Raw genomic sequence first — 12,906 nt, 5'->3', positions numbered from 1 at the left:
AGGTATTGTGATTTTTTTTTTTTTTTTTTCTATGCAAGTGAGATATTAATAATTGTGTGTTACTGTAGTTTAGCATGTATGTAACTTTGCATTTTTGTAAAGTTAATCTGCCACCAGGAAAAACAAAACAAAAAAAAAACAGGGAGATGATGAACAAATTAATTGGCTGAATTGAGTTGACATTTAATATTGAGATCCACTGATCATAATTTTCCCTGCTGGTTCCAATACTGAAGTGGAAAACAAAGGAAACAAGCAACAATAATCTGACTTTGTGAAATTATATTACATAAAACATGCTGATATAAACCTAAAACATATTAGTTAAAATGCTAATTTATTATCTTTCAGCAGTTGGTGCATCTAGCACTGCAGGAGTAATAGTGTTTCTTTGGTTACAGCTTTAAGAAAATCAGCTGCTCTGGTCTTGTTCTGGTCAATATTTAATTATGCATAGATAATCTAAGAAGAAAATACCATCTGAGCTTGTATTATGATGGTATGTTTTACTGCATTAATAAAACCCCTATACAACTATATTTAGGATTTTCCTACAGTATTTCACACATCATGAACAGTATGTGTGGCAGTGAGTTTTTCAAACATCCTACTAACTATCAACACATAAAAGAAAATTAACAGATTAACGTTCTGCTTAATGAAGCCCATCTGCGTCTGCGTTAAGTATCGATATTTACTTAAGCTTTAGACTTTTGAAATAAAAAGTGATTAATTAAATGATCTGTAATGTAACTTGGCCAAACACATGTGATCTGCATAGTATTTAAAGCTATAAATATAGGTTAATTGCCGATGAATGAAACGAACAAACTTTAAAGTTTGTTTAAATGACTAGATCTTGTGTTATTTGGAGCGTTTTTGGCCATTTCTGTGTGCTGCTGTTGTTCATAGACTGTATAAAAATCCTTTCAAGATCAGCATGTGCACTCTGGGTGCACTCTGTTCTCCTCCTGCATGCTATTCTGAGCTCTGTTAACATTTTCTTATAGACATTGTATTATAAAGTTGTTGCAGTGCAGTTTGTATGCAAATCGGGACATAGATCAGCCCAATAAAAAATGTCCAATTGCCAATTATACCTTTATTACAAAAATCATCCATATCCGGTTTCCTGCTTGTCGATTGGTGCATAACTAATTTTGTACCTTCAAGGAATAATGTAAAACCAATGACACTCGCTAACCCCGGCATTTTACTTAAAGTGCTCCCAGGGCCATTTATGTCAAAGTTGATATTTAGCCACACCATATTGATGTTTCGTAACTTTTAATTTTTATGAGGTGGGTTGATAGCCCAACGCTCAACCCCCAACCTGGAGGACATACACACATAAACTATGGACAATTTAGCTTACCCAATTCACCTATAGCCCATGTCTTTGGACTGTGGAAGAAACTGAAGCACCCGGAGGAAAACCCACACGAACCCGGGGAGAACATGCAAACTCCACACAGTAATGCCAACTGACCCAGCTTGGGATCAAACCAGCAACCTTCTTGCTGTGAGGTGACCGCGCTATCCACATTTCTTACAAAATAAAAGAAAAGGAAAAGGTTTTACTATATGTTGGCCAACTTGAAGAATATTGTTCAACAAAACAAACATGGTCTGTGGTGTCCTTAATTATTGCAGTATTTATTTTATACTGGTGGTCATATTTCACTTTAAGTCATCAGTCTATTTTTAAAAATGTGTTTTGCAATACAAGGAGAAAAGTAAATATACCTATTGATAATGAGTAATTGATTTTTAGCCATCAACTTAGCTTAATGGCAAGTGTTTTGTCTTTTTTGACTAAGTAATTTGCTGAGCACATTACGGTTGAAAGACTGTACACAGAGAGAATGATTTAATAGATGGTTCAAACATTAGGTTATCACCTATAGCTAACAAGTAAGTTAAATCAATTAATGTAATTGATGACTTTTCTTCTATACTTAAAGGGTGGATGAGGATAAGTGCGCTCCATTCCATTACTGTATTTTGAACTGCAGTATGCAGTGCATACAGAGTAATTAAAAAGTGAACAAATGAATATTTTGTATACAGTGTGGTATTGGTTAAGTTGTCTTTTAACAGCTGTTGTGCTGTTCTGATTAGGCTTTAGTTTCAAAGCATTGATTGAAATATATGTGCTTGGCGTGTGCATTTCTGCCGTTTGTTATGGGTTGAGATGTGTACACTTTTTCTTAATGATAATTTAGGATAAAGTTGCACAGTTAATGAGTTGATCATATCATATTAATACAGTAAAAAAAAAAGCACACTGCCACAAATATTTACAGGGTTCATACAGTCCTGGAAAACCTGGAAAAGTCATGGAATTTTAAAGAGGCGTTTTCCAGGCCTGGAAAAGTTTAGGAAAAACCAGCAAACCTAAAATATTTTGGAAAAGTCATGGAAATGAATTGGTTCAACAAAAATCAATATACTTGAGTATGTTTGAGGTGATAATATTGGGTAAATTTTAAATACAATTGTGTGGTTCGTATCTTCATGTGATGTTGTCCGTTTGGGGTAAAAAAAAAAAAAAACTCGCAGTTTCAGCTCAGTTTAAGTCAGCTTAGTTTCAGTTTAAGTCTTATGAAAACACAAGACAACATTTCTAAAATATATTCACACAGACAGCAAGACATTTTCTAAAAAGTATTTAAATAAAAATAATAAAAAATGATACACAGATTTTCACATATTTTTTGATGTGCTGTAGTAAATTTGAACATGAAACATTTGGTCATGAATATTTACCTGAAAGTTTTGGAAAAGTCCTGGAATTTTAGTATTAAAAATGTGTATGAACCCTGTATTTACCAATGGCCATGTATTTACTATGTTGATCTGTGTGACCCTCAGCTGATCGCTGTATACGAGGAACAGGAGGCCCAGCAAAGGGGCGCCATGAGTCCCAGGAATGGATCTGGAACAAGAAGCAGCCTAACAGGCCAATCCAGCCCAGAACCCTACGACTCTGAACTCGCCTGCTTCCAACCAATCAAAGGAGGAGAGATCGAAGTCACCTCTTCTGCCCTCAAGTCCAGTATGTATGCAATAAAAAAAGATACAATACAGTGTGCAAAGAGTGATAATAATGCATTCACATTGAAGAAACAGAGCTGCAATCAAACATATATGCTTGTGAGTTAATGGTGAGTGGAATAATAGACTGCCACTATGAGAAATGATATTATATGGCATAATCGGGCACGCTTTTCAGCTTGAAATGATTTGAATCACTCATGTAGCCTTGAATAAATGAACATCGTTCCCTTCGCATTACGCCACATTTTAAAGTATCACTTTTAATACACAGTTCACCTTAAGCAACCTTTCTGCCTTGTATTTTTAAGCAGGAATATAATCTACACCATCAGAGAGATAGAGAGAGAGAGATCAGTTGCTGCTGCTGAAAGTATGAAACTTTCTATGCAGGCTTTTTTCTCCATTTATCACATTTTCTCTTAAACTGCACAGGTCTGGAATACTTCAGTCATTTCAGGTTGTGTAGTACTGCACCTCAGGGATCCCATGTGTTTTTCATCTGGGCTGGTTTCACCTCTGCCTGATGTCATGCACACCTCCAGTACAGAAAACACACACCTATTTCTTCTAAATGTCAAAGTGTGTGTGTGAACATGTTTACACTCTGAAATTAAACCCTCGGTAAAATAAGCCAGGGAATGGTGCGCACGTATGTTCCAATGTGTGAGTGCCTTTGTGTCTCCTTGTAAATCTGGCCCTTTGTGTTTTAAGTTTCATTTTAAATGTAGATGTGGGGCTCGCAAAGTTCAGCGTGCTGGAAAAGTGGCGTTTTCTTCAGCGATCCAGGCATTCTTGGGAAGTGCTCGAGTTTCCTCGTCTCCACTTCAAGGTGGAGGTGTCGGTTGACTGAGTGATCTTTTCCTCTTTCATTCTCCACGGCTGTAAATATGCCGTTTGTCACGTCGACAGGGGCTGACATACATCTGTATCTGGATCATTTGTTAAGAAGAGAGATCACACGTGCCTCTGCATATACAGACATGATGTTCGAGAGGGGGAAGTGGAGGGGAGTACACAACACATGGCGTGTGAACATAGACTGCAGCTGCGTAATGAACTTCAGTAACGTCTTCAGTACAGTTGAACTACAGTAATTCTGCAAATTTAAATATATCTGCTTGAAAGAATTAAGAATGCTGTTTATAGCTGTTTTTTTAATAAAGGATACTTTTCATCTGAAATAAACACCTAATGAAATGTATTCTTTATCATAAACCGTGTAGTTTTAAATAAACTATATTTAGGTCAAATGTTACACCACAATTGTTAATTTTACTTTAAAGGAACACTCCATTTTTATTTGGAAAAACAGCCAATTTTTTTTACAAGTTTCCTAGAGATAATTAATTTACTTGAACCATTTAGTTAAGCCGAATTATTTATTTATTTATTTATTTATTTATTTATTTATTTATTTATTTATTTATTTATTGTTATTATTTTTATTTTTTTTGTTCTGGGATGGTCACTTGCATACTGAATAGAAACGGATTAGACCATTAGCATTTAGTAAAAAAAAAATGAAAACGTTTTGATAATTTTACTTCTTAAAGAGTCTTTTGTAGTTACATTGTGTAATAAAAATCAACGAAAAATTTTTAACGAAAAAAAAATACATTTTTTATACGGTCCTGGAAAACACGGAAAAGTCATGGAATTTTGACAAGGCATTTTCCAGGCCTGAAAAAAGTTATGGAAAAACAAACAAACCTAAAATATTTTGGAAAAGTCATGGAAATTAATTTGTTTAACAAAAATCTATCTACTTGAATATGTTTGAAGTGATAATATTGGGTATTTTAAATACAATTGCGCAGTTTATCTCTTTATGCGATGTTCTCTGTTTGGGGTAAAAAAAAAAGCAACTCGCAGTTTCAGCTTTAAAAGCGAATTTGTACTATTCTTAAGTCTTATGAAAACACAAGCCAACATACTTTCTAAAAACTAATTTAAACAAAATAAATATAAAAAATACACAGATTTTCACATATTTTTCATGTGCTGTAATTTGAACGTGCATTTTTTCTTCACGTAGTGTACGTAGACATTCCATGAAACATCAGGTCATTAATATTTACCTGAAAGTTTTGGAAAAGTCATGGAAAAGTCCTGGAATTTTAGTAGTAAAAATGTGTATGAACCCTGAATGGTGCGTTCACACCAGACGCGGATGAAGTGCACGAGTGATTTACATGTTAAGTAAATGTAAAGATACGATTAGACATCCTGTCGTGCTATTCGTGCAAATAAGGCAGTGCAAATGGCACGATTCGCGAAAATGAAGTTGTGCAAATTGAGTGTTTTGCGCTTTTGATGCTCTTAACCTGCGAATCGATCGAGTTGAAAAAGGTAAACTTTATTGAACATTTGCGCCACGTTAACCAATTAGGAGCTTGCTCTTGTAGGGGTGTGATTAACTTAGCACAAAAAATTATGAGCACTGTTACTACAAGTTTTGTATTAAAAGATTTATTACACGCATTGGCCCTGCACGCACTGCTTGACGTGAATGAGATGAACTGAGTTGACAATAATAACTGTACTGTGTTTTCACGGATGGAGTCTGATGTTGCACAGATGATATTGATATCTTATTATTTGCATACGCCATCTTAATAGCAATAATGGTCTTTTCATGAGCTGCAATATTAGTTTAATCTCAGTGAATGCATGCTCTTTTGCGATTGTGAATGCTGTGTCAGTCACACGACTGACAGCATCGTGAGGATTAAATGAAGGATTAAATAGCGTTAGAACATCTCGTGTTTAAAATGTGTTGGTGTGGCAAACATTGTTACCTCAAAACTCTGTCCCACCAGCCTTACAGTGAATGGCTTTAGTCATTTTCATGGTTGAATTTAACCCACAGGAAGTCTTTTATTCACTTGACAAAAGTGTAAATGGTGGATTAACATTCATCACATAATCACTAATCAATTTTGTTCTAAAACAAAATCTATCAGTGCTGTTTTCATTCTCTCGTACCCAGACATTTACATTTTCACGGCTGTAGCTACCTGTCATCCGAACTGAGTGATTGACAGCTGATATTAACCAATCCATTCACGTTCTGTTCTAGAGCAGTGGGCCAATAAGAAGAGCTTGAAGGCGGGGCAAGCATGCAGGATTTCTTTACTGCAGAAATTTTGACATGCTGCATTTGGCAGTTTTTGGTGCAAAGCTGCATTCTGCGTGAATTTCTGGCAGTGAAACATTTGAGAGCTTTCAAAATGTTTGACTTTTATTTATGTATTTGTTTTATTAAGTTTTTTTTTTTTTTGCAATTATAAGTAAAGGCCTCTTTGATTGGCTTTATTTAAATGTGTAAATTACCACATGCAACAAGCATTGTGCAGTTATATTATGGCTGAAAAAAATTGTTCTAGTGAATCTCCCTTCCTGATCCCTTCAAAGATTTATTATTAAACCATCTCTCAAATCAATGAGATCAACACTCCTGCATTTTCCTGGTATTTCCCTAAATGCCCAGCGTTTGGCCGATCCGCCTCTCTAAGTGGATTATTCCTGCAGTCCAAATGAACGCTCAGCACTCAGCCATCCATGAACACAGGAGGACCACACATCTTCACAATGCAATCAGCCTCCTTTCATTTAGTTATATGATGAACTGAGAAATCCCTCTTACCAGAGCTGCTCTCTAATATTATTTTACGCTCTATATGTTTGTTTTATTACACCAATTAATTTACTTAACGGAAAGGCAACATAGATTGCTCACTAGCTGGGCAGGGCAGATGAGGCCCAAAACACGCATTCTTTATGCAAGTAAAACATACAAAGACACAATGCTCTCTCCAATTGCCACATGTGAAGCTATTTTGGTGCTTTTTTGTTGTTTTATGGCGTTTTCTTTATACAAGCAAGTTAAACTGAGTTGGTTAAACTTTAAATGTTTATATAGCTATTTAAATCATTATACATTCAAGATCATTTTGTAGTAAAAACATATCTGTAAAATATTTTTGTAGTTAATTATGAAAAATGAAATCATAACATCCCAATCAATTTCTGGATCAAATTAAATGTACAAAAGTGCTTTTATGTACATAGAAAGAAATTGCAAGTAAAGTGCAATATGCAAGAATGCAAGTGTTTTTATTTTTATTCCAACTACAAACTTCATAACAATGTTTCACTGTATAGGTGAATCCATCATCCACTTAGTGTGAAATTAAATACAGTTGAAGTCAGAATTATTAGCCTGCTGAATTATTAGCCCCCTGTTTATTTTTTCCCACCAATTTCTGTTTAATGGAGAGAAGATTTTTTCAACACATTTCTAAACATAATAGTTTTAATAACTCATTTATAATAACTGATTTATTTTATCTTTGCCATGATGACAGTAAATATATAAAAATATTTTACTAGATGTTTATCAAGACACTTCTATACAGCTTAAAGTGACATTTAAAGGCTTAACTAGGTTAATTAGGTTAACTAGGCAGGTTAGGGTGATTAGGCAAAGTATTGTATAACGATGGTTTGTTCTGTAGACTATTGAAAAAAAAAAAAAAGCTTAAAGGGGCTAATAATTTTGACCTTATGTAAAAACATAAAGATTTACAATGACAGTGTATGTTGAAGTCTTTATAGTCCCTTTCATCAACTAAATGCATCCCTCTAGAAGGTTGCTATTAATTTAAATAAACTACTTGCCTCAAATTTTGCTATTAATTTCTTTTATGGCTGTCATGATTATGAAATTTTACTGATGATTAATTGTGTAAAAAGAAATAGCAATTTTGTGATTAATTGTCTCTTGTGGTGCTCTGACGATTAATTATCTGTTTTGGGGCCCATACAGTAATCTAATATATGGCCATACAAGAAGTGTCCAAAATACATCATCTAGATGCACTGGGAGGCATCATGAGTGATGTATCCTGGGGTCACTGGGTGTTTCAGGTCTTTCAACATCAGACACGCTCGCCCAGGCGACCCAGCTTAGGTTGATCAGAACCCAGCTTATGCCCCAGTAGCCATCACCCATGGATCAGCCCTCTTTATCCATAGCCATATTGTGGCTTTATCTGCAGCCTCACAAACAGACTTAATGTCCCTCTTCTTGCTGCTACTGCTAGGCCTAGTTGGTTGAAGACTTTACAGAGTGAACGCCCTGCAAACCCTCCACAGCCAACCTCTATTGGATCACAGTGGGTCTTCCAGCCACCTTTCCGGCACTTCTCTACTAGCTTCTGGTACTTTGAGCCTTTCCTTTCATTTGCCTCTTCCATCCGCTTTTCCCAGGGCACTGTGAGTTCAATTATAATCAACTATCTTGTTGCCTCAGAAATGATAATTATGTCTGGTCGCAGTGATGTTGTAACTATGTTGTAACTTTAACTGCTTCCCCAGGTCGGCTTGCAACTGCCAGCCAGGGGCTGAGTGGAGGAGGCCCCACCTTGTCCTTTGCAATTTAAATTTTTTTTTTTGCTTGTTTATTTTACAGGGACAATACACTTGACATTGTTATACAAAGATAACCGATGTTGCGTTCATAGGGTATATAGCATAAAGCTAATTTGCAGCCCTCGTCCCTTGTTAGGTTTAACATAAAAAAAAAACTAAAAAGACAATCAAGAATAAAACACAAAACAGCAAACATGTACAATATATACAGAGCCACAAACATAACATGCAAGTTAATCTGCATAAAGAGAAATGTAAATGGGACCAATCTGAAAGAATAATACTTAATGCTCACAAGATTTCAACCATTCTTTCAACTTTACAGAACTGGGAAAACTGGGAGTTCTGATTGTAACTTTTAAATGAACAGGCATGGCATTCCATAGATGTGAACCTTTTACTGAAAAGGATGACTGACCCACAGCGGTTCTGCGTCTGCGGATTCTAAAATTCCCACTTACTGCCCCTCTAGTCTTCGCCCCATCACTACTGCATTTGTGTACCAACTAACAGACTACTTTAGGGGCAAGACCATGTATACACTTAAACATGGTTTTTAAAAACTAAATCTTTAAAAAAACTATCAAAACTTAACAAATGATATTTTTTAAGAATTTGACAATGGTGCCATTTTATTGGTTTCTGATCCATTACTTTTAAAAGGAGGTTTTTCTCAGCTTTCACAAGATGGTACCTACAGTACCAGAGAGGATTGCATTGCATATGCTTTCTGCCACTTTCAGTAGTTGGTCATGCTGCATTTGGTCATGCCTTCCGCCAGGGCTTTTGGATAGCTGCTCAATAGTTGTTGTAACATATATTGTTAATTTTTTGACCGGATGTAATCAATATATTATTTTTTATATATATTTATTCTCTATATTTATAGAAAATAGTATCTTTAACAGTATCGATAAGAACTGGTATTAATAAACTGTATTTTTATCGATATTGATATAAATGAATCTGAATGAATCTTAAAAATGAATCTGTAAACTGTTGTTTTTTTGCTTCATTTTTTTAATATATGTTTTGTATGTACAAGTATGATTCATTGGCTCTCTTTGTAATGTATTACTTTGCATTTTGAATGTTTTACTTTCTGAAAACTTTAAAGACAATCACAACAATCTGGCCTTAAACACAAAATGTCAAAGCACCTGTAACACACAAACACACAGACACGCACACATGCCCACGTTTGGAAGATTTGCCACTAAAAAGCTACATTAGTTACTTTTTTTTAGCAAAAAATGCTGCCATTGCTTGTGTTTAAAGTTTTTAATCTACAGTTATAGGTTGTTTGCAAACACGTGGTACTGGTGACACTCAAAATTCAGATGGAGGGCAGGAAGTAAAAAACTGAATAGGAGAAATAGAGGAAAGTCTGTATATTTTTAAGGAGATTTAAATAGAAAATAACCACATATGTTGGGCATGATCCTTATATCATGAAGAGGGTTGAGTTTTCTACTAACTAAAATATATTTGCCTGTCATTGAGGCGGTAGATACTGTATAAGCTACTACGTTACGTGAAAAAATATTATAGTAAATACTATAGTGCTTGAAAGCATACTATAGATAATTACTTAAACTGTCATAGTAATTATATTGTTGCTGTGGTACAACACAACTGTGCGAATAAACAAATGATTCAATAGGCTTCAGTTTCTACGCTATAATCACAATGCACTACAGTTTACACTAACGTTACAGTATTTATTACAGTTCATCATATGCTACAGTATTCTGTAGCATTCATTAACAAAGAGTTGTACACATTATACACTTTACTATGTGGTTCAAAAACATTAATTCATTCATTCATTCATTTTCTTTTTTCGGCTCAGTCCCTTTATGAATCCGGGGTCGGCACAGTGGAATGAACCGCCAACTTATCCAGCACATTTTGCGCAGTAAATGCCCTTCCAGCCGCAACCCATCTCTGGGAAACATCTACACACTCACTCACACTCATACACTACGAATAATTTATCCTTCCCAATTCACCTGTACCGCATGTCTTTGGACTGTGGGGGAAACCGGAGCACCCGGAGGAAACCCACGCGAACGCAGGGAGAACATGCAAACTCCACACAGAAATGCCAACTGACCCAGCCTGTGAGGCGACAGCACTACCTACTGCGCCACTGCGTCGCCGTTTCAAAAACATGTTTATAGTAAATTACTATAGTTTTATTCCATGCTTACTTAATTCCATGCAGACATCTTCCAGATGTTACGAAATAACAGATAAAAGCATACAAAAGTGTGAAGGAAGAAAAAGTGCTCCACAATAATAAGCATCTAGTTTTGTCGCAAGGGTTGCATTTCTTTTTTGTTCTGTCGATGAACTTCCCTTCAACAAACATTCACCGCTGCTGCGCATCTTGATTTTAACGCTACGGTTGTTTATTCTGCTGAAACACTAGTAAAGACTTGGCAGGGTGCGTTTTTTATATTCTCCTGGATTTTGTATAAGTGTGGTGGTGTTTATATCTGATTTTTATGTAACACATTAACATATACACATAGCTAGGCCTGTATATAATCTTTATTGGTGCTGTCAAACGAATTGTCGTGTACAAAAACTATTTGTACATATGGAAGTATTGAATGGATGTTTATTACACGTCGCCTTCCATTTTGACTTTCTCCCCTTTATGAGAGAAACTTTTGGAAGTCTATAAAAGCCGTTCGCCATTTCTCATTTTGGCCGATTTAAACAATTATAAACAACGTAAAACAGAAACACATCCTGCCCTCCATCTGAATTTTGCACGTCATCTATGACTTCATGTGAAAACAACCTATTAGTAGAGAAATGTTAAACAAATGATTCACAACGATTAATGATTTGCAATGATTAACAATCCTTTAAATTTAAAAGTGAAAGTAAAATTAGATTTGGAATGGCACCTCTGTACTTTAGTTTAATTCAACCCCTTGTGGCTATTACAGGAAGTGCAGCAATTGCATTTCATTTAGAATAAACTAACCGCAATTAAGATGGTTATTTAATAATAACAACCGGTCTAATGACATTATTCATTTATAATATATACCCTAATTGACTGTCGGTCTCAGACTTTTGAACTCTCTCTTTGTTTCTCTGTCCTTGGAGTGAAGTGCAATGGGTCATCGTATTTCCAGCATTTGAAGTTGTTTTTCTGGGGTATTGGTGTACCAGAAGAGACTGTTTACACGTTCAATCAGTGAGGATGTGAACTCATAGATCATTTTTATTTGATTTGAAGGGATGTTGTTTTGGCACTGTGGGCTGTTTAGCACACATATGTTTGCACTAGTGATGTCTGCTTTGATAAGTATGCCCAGAGGTCTATGGAGTGTCATCTGGAGTCTGTCAGTGAACACACACACACACACACACACACACACACATTTTCACATCCTCCCCACTTCATAGTGCACTCATTGCTTGTCTTCTGTTAGAATAGGACACTGTTTATTTTATGACCGCAGACATGCGTGAGGTTTGCTCTGCGTCTTTTTTAGCGATATCTAATGAGATGCGAGTTGTTGAGAGCAGACACTTCTTTTAACATTCAGCACGCTGGATGTTTGGCATTAGAATGCTTGAGTTAAAACATGAGAAGGACTTGAGTTGAAAGACTTTAATTAGTTTGTCACACCGGAGCAGCCGTTAGACAGTTCTCATCACTCACAAGCCTCACTTTTAATATAAAGCTGGAGAAATACTAAAGTTGCTCGGCATTCTGCAGTTGGAAATAGTTGGCATGTGGAAATTGGAAATGCTCATTTTGAGAGGAAGTGACATTGTTGGGCTGCTGAATAATTGCATGTGCAGCTCTGAGATTATGGGGGTTTCTTTAGCGTTGGACACTTTTTGTCCCTGTGAACTTTTAGAAATTAAACTCTTTAAATGCTATTCAAACACTTCTACTTTGTTTAAAGTCCTACAAGAGTTAAGTCAGAATGAAAATGTATTCATTTACTCCTCCATCACAGTGTAATTTTATTCACATCTCAAATTGGTGGTGTTTAAAAGCATTCTGTGGTAGAAACTGAGTTTTAATAGTTCAGTAAATATGACTTCCTTTTACTACTAGCATTTTATTTGTTTTAAATCCAGACTGTTGTTGAAATATGTTTAATATTAAAGCTTTTTAAATTAAACAGTAAAGTATTCCACGCTGAATAAAATGATTCAAAAATGATTCTTTAGATTTGCAAATTGAGTTAAGTGGTTGTAAACAATTTATTTGGGCTGAATTTAAACAAACAAATTAAGTTGAACATTACTAAATTTAATGTGTTTAAATTCAACACATATAAAATGTTTACAACAGTTTTGCAGACATCATTTTTTTTCAGCGTATTTGCAAGTTATTAAAATATGAAACAATGGTGCTATAACAGATTATATCAA

The 12,906-nt window shown here is 35.3% G+C and overlaps 1 protein-coding gene across 1 annotated transcript in view; it reads left to right on the top strand.

Annotated features, from left to right (window-relative positions):
• pard3bb (par-3 family cell polarity regulator beta b) overlaps positions 1–12,906 on the top strand; it is a 641,621-nt gene that overhangs the window by 105,656 nt on the left and 523,059 nt on the right. Inside the window, exon 4 of the mRNA XM_056465228.1 lies at positions 2,875–3,058. Within this exon, the coding sequence (XP_056321203.1) occupies positions 2,875–3,058 (184 nt within the window). The remainder of the gene's footprint in view (positions 1–2,874; positions 3,059–12,906) is intronic.

The sequence above is a fragment of the Danio aesculapii genome, chromosome 9, assembly GCF_903798145.1.
Source record: "Danio aesculapii chromosome 9, fDanAes4.1, whole genome shotgun sequence".
Classification (NCBI taxonomy): domain Eukaryota; kingdom Metazoa; phylum Chordata; class Actinopteri; order Cypriniformes; family Danionidae; genus Danio; species Danio aesculapii.
The sequence above is the reverse complement of the archived record's forward strand: the minus strand, read 5'-3'. Positions and strand labels throughout refer to the sequence as shown.